The sequence below is a fragment of the Elephantulus edwardii genome, unplaced genomic scaffold (genome assembly GCF_000299155.1).
Source record: "Elephantulus edwardii isolate Elephantulus edwardi_28Jun2011 unplaced genomic scaffold, EleEdw1.0 scaffold00079, whole genome shotgun sequence".
NCBI classification, from domain to species: Eukaryota; Metazoa; Chordata; class Mammalia; order Macroscelidea; family Macroscelididae; genus Elephantulus; species Elephantulus edwardii.
In genome coordinates this window covers 10,285,367-10,292,562 of record NW_006399829.1, presented here as the reverse complement: position 1 = coordinate 10,292,562, position 7,196 = coordinate 10,285,367, and the positions used below count along the sequence as shown (strand labels likewise).

Genomic DNA, 7,196 nt, shown 5'->3' with positions numbered 1-7,196 from the left:
AGACCAAATTTCATTACCGGAGCCTCTAAGTAGCGTCCTTCTGCAAAACAGACTTGTTTGTTCTTTTGACAGTCCACGGGATATTTAATACTCTTCTGTACTACAGTACAGATCTTGAATTTAGGATCTGTAAAAGGGTTTCAGAATGTAGAATCTTCACTCTCTTGAAACTTACATGGGGAAAAAGAATTTCCACTACCTCTACCCTTTTCCCTTTATGTATAATTTCTGAATTACTTTCATGCTCTGCTTATGTACCTTTTCCTTAATACTGAATTTCAATTTTCATAGGAATTTGCTTTTTCTTAGGGTTAGTCTTACAAATTAATTATATATACTGAGTTTTCTTTGAAGAACCATTTAATTTCCATACTTAAAAGCACCATCGCGCGCAAGGGTGTGTGTGTGTGTGTGTGTGTGTGTGTGTGTGTAAATGTTTTAAGTTTCAGGGAGTGCTTCCTAAAAATAGTTTATTTAAAACTGTTTATTTTTTAAGAAGTTTATTTAGCTTCATTTCCAAGAATTTATATAGGGAGGCATGGAAAACTCCAATTTTCCATACTTAAAAACCCCTTAAACCAGTTGGTTTATCATTCTATTAATGCCATTTAAAAAAATTTTGTTCTGTTTAAGAATTATTTCCCACTGTACTAAAATTTTTGAATTAACATTCATTCAAAATACCTGAGGATCCGAGCCACAAATTTAGAGCAACAGAAGGCGGCTCTTCCGCTAACAATGACTTATACTAGCAGCTTCGATTTTATTTTAAAATAGAAACTATTTAAAACATAGGTTATGTTTGCGTTGGTCTTTGTTAATTTTTTTTCAAAGATTCAAATTGAAAATCCAAAGTTTAATGCTAACTACATAAATCTTAGTTCTGGTGGCATAGTCCATACGGTGGAATGATAGAATGGCACTTTTACCTATTCAAAGTATGAAGCAAGTCTGGATCCGTCAGGCACCTTATCCTTTGTGGTAGAATTTTTATTCCTGCAGGAAACAGTCATGAATTTCTTCAGAGAATCGGAGAAGAAAAACTTCACTTTTAAGGAGTTTCGGAGACTGTTTCTCCTCTTTAAGAGCTGGATCTTCAACCAAGGAAGACAACGTCAACTTCGTAGAGTATTAGCCAGAATGGCTCCTGCGTCTTTGGCGTGGTGAGAAAAAAACCAAAACAAATTAAAAAAAAAAACAAAAACAAAAACAAAAACACCAAAAAACAACCCAAAAACAAAAACAAAAACCACCTCCATTGACCTTCAAGGAGGTTGGGCCACTGAAAATGCCCGGATGTGAACGAGATTCCCCAAAAATGAAATAGGAAAGAAACCCAGCAACCATCTCATAAAACCAAAACCAGCAAAACAGAAGTACCTACTGTCTGGATAAAGTGAGTAAGGCTGATTGTAGTAGAAAGGGGCGCGATTTATTTTTTGAGTTTGATAAGATGTGGTGGGCAGCGGGAGTTAGGGCACTTGCGGAGAGAAGATATCTATCTCCTCCTCAGTAGAGGATTCGAACTGAGTATGCAGAGACAAGTGGGCCGCAGGCTGATGACCAGCGTTGTGGCTTCGACCCAAGGGGCCTCTCTGCAAGTCAGCCAGTAGAACTAGCCCCTAAGGCCTCCAAAAGGACCTAGAAGAGAACTCGCAGTGCAGGCTGGGGTGGGGGCGGGCCGACGTAGGCCGTCTGAGCGCTGATTGGCTGGTGGTTCTGGTCGCCTAGTGCTATTTGTTGTTGGAGCAGACGCTCCTGACGCAGTTGGCGTCCAGCACGTGCAGCCGTTTAAGCGGTGTGCGGTCGGTGCCGCGGAGAAAGCGGTGAAGAGCAAGTGGAGGAGAGGTGAGTACAGTGCTTCGTCTTCCGCTGGGCACTGTTTTCGGGGGCTCTGGGGTTCCCCTCTGGGGCGACTTTAGGCCAAAAGATAATAAGGTGGGTGAAGGAGGGTTTGTTCGAGGAGTCTCTGGAATCTTTTCGCCCCCTGTCCTAAAACCCGGGGGTGCCCGAAGCCTTGGCTTACGGGCCTGCGAAGGAGCCTTTCATCCGACTCCTACTTGGCTTTTCTCTGAAAGTGAAATGGCGATTGTGCTGTTGAGTCGGACTCATTGCTGATCCTCCAGCCTATTTTCTGAAACAGTTAATTAATCTCAGTTAATTGCCCCGTCTTTGCCCCTCTTAGCTGGTGGATTTGAAGCACGGGTTTTTGGGTTGGTAGCACAATCACCTACCACGAAACCCCAGACTTCCCTCTGAAGGTGGACAGTAATGTAATTTTTGTCGACGTTTTTCTCATCTCAACTGTTGTTGAGCCTACCCAGCCGTGGTCCCATCTCCCTAAACTCCCACGGCTTTGCTCTACCCGCGTTGACCCCCTTTCACCAAACTATTCTTCTGTTCCTTCCTCACTGCCTCATCTCCCCACCCCCCAAAAAGTCCTCCAACAGAACCAGTATCCTATTACATTTTATTGGAAGTATGTCAAGGAAAAAACCCTCGGTTATGATCTGGAAAAAACTACCCATTCTTAAATATAGAATAAGTCACTTGGGGACCCTTTGAGGATAAATCCTAGGAACAGATTTTTGGTAAAACCTAAAGGTTTGGGGAGAGATGTGTAATTGTGGGGACATGGATCTTAATTAATTGAGATTAAATGGTTTAATAAATTTTTTAAAGACAGGATGGCTATTAAGCCACCTGTACGTAAGTAGCAAGACTTTAAGGATATTTTTGTAGGAATATTGGGATGATCAGTGCTTTATTGAGTGGTTTCAGTAGTTTAATGTGAAATAATGAGAGTTTATACTTTTAAAAATAGATTCCTAATTAATTGAGGCCAAATGCTGTCTCTTTTTATTTTTAGAAAATTGAACTTGAAGCCATCATGGGAGATGAAGATTGGGAAGCTGAATCATCAATCCTCATATGTCTTTTTATGTTCCTGAGAAGGTAAAGAGTACATGTAAAGAGTACAGTTATTAAAAGCAGGAAAAATTAAAAATTACTCAGTTTGTGTCATTGATTCCGTGACTGGGGTAATCGGGATGGGTGTGTCAGAAGCAGTGTAATTGGCACAGGATAGAGCAGGGTTTTGAGCTGTTGTACAAAGGGTCGCTATGAGTTGCAAGTGACTCGATGGCACATAACAACAAAAACAGGAAATCAAAAGGCAAAGTGTGTTAGGTAAATATGCACTCAGGTACCTTTCCATAATACTGAGAAGCAATGATGTCATTCTAGGCACTAAGGTGTGTCTAATCCACTCCATGGGATTCACCGTTTCTTGTTATGCATCAGAAAGCTGAATAATGACTAAGAATGAGAGACAAGAATCAATGCCCTTGAGTTGTGGTGCTGGAGAAGAGTCTTGAACAAACCCTGGATTCCCATGAAAACAAATAGATCTGTCTTGGAGAGGGAGAAACCAAGTTTCTGCTTGGAAGCTAGGATTTTAAAACACCACACATACTCTGGGCATGTGCCCAGGAGGGACATATCCTTAGAGAAGGACATGATGATCAAAAGGGTGGAGTGAAAGCAAAGGAGAGAAAGACCCTGGAGGAGATGGATTTCTCCAGTAACATGGGCAATGGAGGTAGGTGTATTAGGGTCAGTAAGACTTGCATTGGACAGGGCCAGCTTCAGACCTCTTGTGTAGAGGGATGAGCAAGGAGTATCAGGTGAATTTATGGGACCTAACAACAGCAATAGTACAATCGACAGCTGTGTAAGCCATTTGTTCTTCATCCTTATATGACATTTGTTAATCTATCCACAAGAATAACATTTGTTCTTCATACAAATATGTCTTGGGTTAATCTATCCACAAGAGCACATGGCAATGGAAGGAATTTAGTAGCAGAGAGGGGAATGTCACCACCAAGTTCTCAGGGCCTGGAGTTGTATCTTGCTATAAACGGAAAAGCTGCCTACACTTAAGGATTGTAGTGTGCTGTCACTAAGAAGCTCCTTGGATCTCGGATCTTGCTGTTTAATGAGTATTAGCTTGGACTGAGAGATGGTATCATGCTGTAAACCTGAATTCCAGTTCTATAATATGCTCCAAAACCATAAAGTCTGTGTGAGCAGCCTAAAGGATTTTGAAATAAAAATATAGCAGCAGGTGCATAGCGTTAAAAGACTGACCCTATGAAAGCTGATTTTGTGTTATGGATGCTCTTAATGGGGGGATAACACCCAGGAGGAGTTAGCAGAGGTGGAACTCTTCCATATTCACCCTTTTCCTAATCTAAGTACAGTGCCAGTCAGTTAGTTATGACTCAGTAACCCAAGAAGAGACCAATACCTTGCTTTATCTTACCCGTAAAAAAATAAAAATCCAATTGCAGCTAGCCATGTCTGATCTCTCAAATCCACAAAGGAATCACCCTCCTTGTTAATAGCACCCTAGATACTACATCAGTTTTCATGAGGTCAAATGGGTTTACGATGTTTACCACTTCCATCAACTCATCCCAATTGTAATGCTCTCCTGGACAGGACACAGAACCATAATAGGGTAGTCTAAAGGCTTTAGTTCAGGTTAGTAGCAGGACACACTCACTCACTCAAGACAACTTCCATAAAGTACTCAAAACACTTCAACCTTCACACATCACCAGGCCTCAGACAAATTCATGCAAGAGGCTCTTTCATACGATGAAGCAGTCCAAGATCTGCTGCTACTCATGCCAGCTCTCAGGTTCACTGCTGCTGCCTCATATGGCTGCTACTACCATAGGTTTTCTCTGGCTGGCCCCACAATCTTGGGCATTGACCTGCTGTATGCTCTTACTGCTCTTTACTGGTGGGGAGATTTTTTACAATCTGCTGCTGCATGGACTCTATGGAGTGCTGAGACCAGCCAATCTCATTAAATTGGGGAGACGAGAGTTTGTTACCTTGTGAAACTGCTAAACCACTGATTCTCAAATCCTGGCTCATCCACATGAAAAGTCAAATAGCTAGAAAGCCATTTTCAATGGCTAGAAAACCATTGTAAACAGTAAACACTTGATCCCACACCACAACATCCAGCGCGATCATAGACAGGAGTCTCACATAAAAATGATGAAGGGGAAGCCTGAAGAACTTTTATATTTTTAATGTAATAGGCAAGTTTATTGATATCTATAGGAATATATAAAACCTGAGAACTATTTTTTAAAGAAAAGGTGTATAGATACACTTATTCATGGATGAAATTGGATAGCTGGCACAATGTTGTTGTTTTTGTGTTTGTCAATCTTTCAAATGAAACCTTCCCTCAAAGGGATCTAAATTATTCAGAGCAAGAGACATCCAGGGTGGTATCCTTCCTTCACCTATAAGCTTGTGAACAGATGCTAGTACCGAATTTCTATCAGAGTGGGGTTAGAGAAAACTCAAAACTCTGTTTCAGAAATTCCTGTTGTCCATAAAGGAAGCAGCCTATCCAATTTCAGTTGGACTTCACATTCTATCAGAAGAAAACAAAACCCCCCAAACATGTTCCAGTGTGTCACACTTCGACCTTATTTACTTATCTCAATATATCAATGGTGCCTCCAGAAACATGGTGAAGCTTGAAAAGAATGAGGATCCAGGGAAACACAGTAAGGTCACCACAGAATTCTCATGCCTAGAGGCTAATTCACATAGCTTTCCATTAGTCTCTTGACAACAGACATGGAATATCCATTGACCATGATAATTGTAATATTACTGATTTTGCCTCAGACCAATATAAACTTGGTTTTCAAACCTTCCAGCAAGCGTACAATTTGAGAATGCCAGACAGCTTGAAAATTGGGACAACAAAGATACCTTCACCACATGAAAACTCAGGCTTCTCATCTTTTACATCCTGAGTCAAAATAAGGTTGTGCCTTTTCCTGATGAATTATTGTTTTTAACACATTTTCAGGAAGACTAGGGATTTCTGAAGATTGTTGATGAGCTTGGTCGAGCTGCAATGACTGTTGAGTCGATGGCACGAGCAGATCCTGCAGGGCTACACATTTTCTTGAAAATCTAATAAAGGCAATAATTCATCAATCAGATTAGGGATTTCTGGAGATTGTTGATGAGCTTGGTCGAGCTGCAATGACTGTTGAGCCGATGGCACCTGCAGATCCTGCAGCTCTGTCTGGGGATGCACAGGCTCCACATGGTTCTGAGCCAGCATGTGCTCAGGCTCTGCGTTCTCCCATTGCCTGAAGTGAGGTTCCTCCTGTTGAGCATGATTCTGCATTTGCTGCTTTTTGGTTTCAAGCAGAGGTTGAGGGAGGTCTTGGTGGTAAAATGCTGCTGCAAGAGTCTTTTTATTATCATCCTGAACACCTCCTGGAGCATGAGGCCAAAAAGAGGTCTAAGTGTCTAAGAGTCCCCTTGCTAGAGTAGGATCCATTAACAAGTGATTCAAATGTGTGAAGTGGAGATTAGAGATCTCATCTCTCTGCACATTTGATGTGGGGAGGACCATGAAGGGACCTGGTGGCTGGATGGCATGGCTCTGAATAAGCTCACAAGGAGCTGAGGTTGTGTGACAGGAAACAGGATGCCATCACTCCTGATGAATGAATGAAATGGTGGAATATAATGAGACACGCCTGGGACCAGGCAAAGCTTGCGTTGTCGTGGTTGAACATCCAGAGGAGCCAGCTCTTCTGGGCTTCTTGTCAGGGAATGTGCTGGTGTCTCTGTGTTCTGCTCTGGGTGTCGAGCTCTTCTGTTCTGGAACCAGATCTAAATGGAAGAAAAGGAGACATGATCATCATGGTTGCCCATAGTTTCTTTAGACCCACGCAGTCCAATGTTTGTGGATAATTAATAAAATACAAGCAAACTTGTTGGTGGTATATGTGTTGGCAGCCCAATCTCCTACAGAGGCCCCTTGTGAACCCAGAGCGAATATTGACCAGTCCAATCTCCTACAGAGGCCCCTTCTGAACCCAGAGTGAATATTGACCCCTCCCTCTTCCAGAAAATGTTTGTTGCTCTTTGTTTTTTTAATAATCCTCACCAACTTGATTATCTGGGAGTCTGGGCTCTATGAGGAGAAATGTGGGGTCAAGATTGGGGGACAATTTATCAACAATCTGCATTATGCAGATAAACAACCCTGCTTGCTGAAACTGAAGAGGACCTGAAGCACCTGCTGCAGAGGGTCAAGGACTGCAGCCTACAATATGGATTGAGGCTCAATGTCA

The 7,196-nt window shown here is 42.0% G+C and overlaps 1 protein-coding gene across 1 annotated transcript in view; it reads right to left on the bottom strand.

The window, feature by feature from the left end:
• Positions 1-1,733: 1,733 nt before the first annotated feature.
• LOC102854824 (double homeobox protein A-like) overlaps positions 1,734-7,196 on the bottom strand; it is a 19,173-nt gene continuing 13,710 nt past the window's right edge. The window contains exons 3-5 of the mRNA XM_006889589.1: positions 6,597-6,732; positions 6,113-6,330; positions 1,734-1,916 (exon numbers count right to left, since the gene is read on the bottom strand). Of these exons, the coding sequence (XP_006889651.1) occupies positions 1,734-1,916; positions 6,113-6,330; positions 6,597-6,732 (537 nt within the window). The remainder of the gene's footprint in view (positions 1,917-6,112; positions 6,331-6,596; positions 6,733-7,196) is intronic.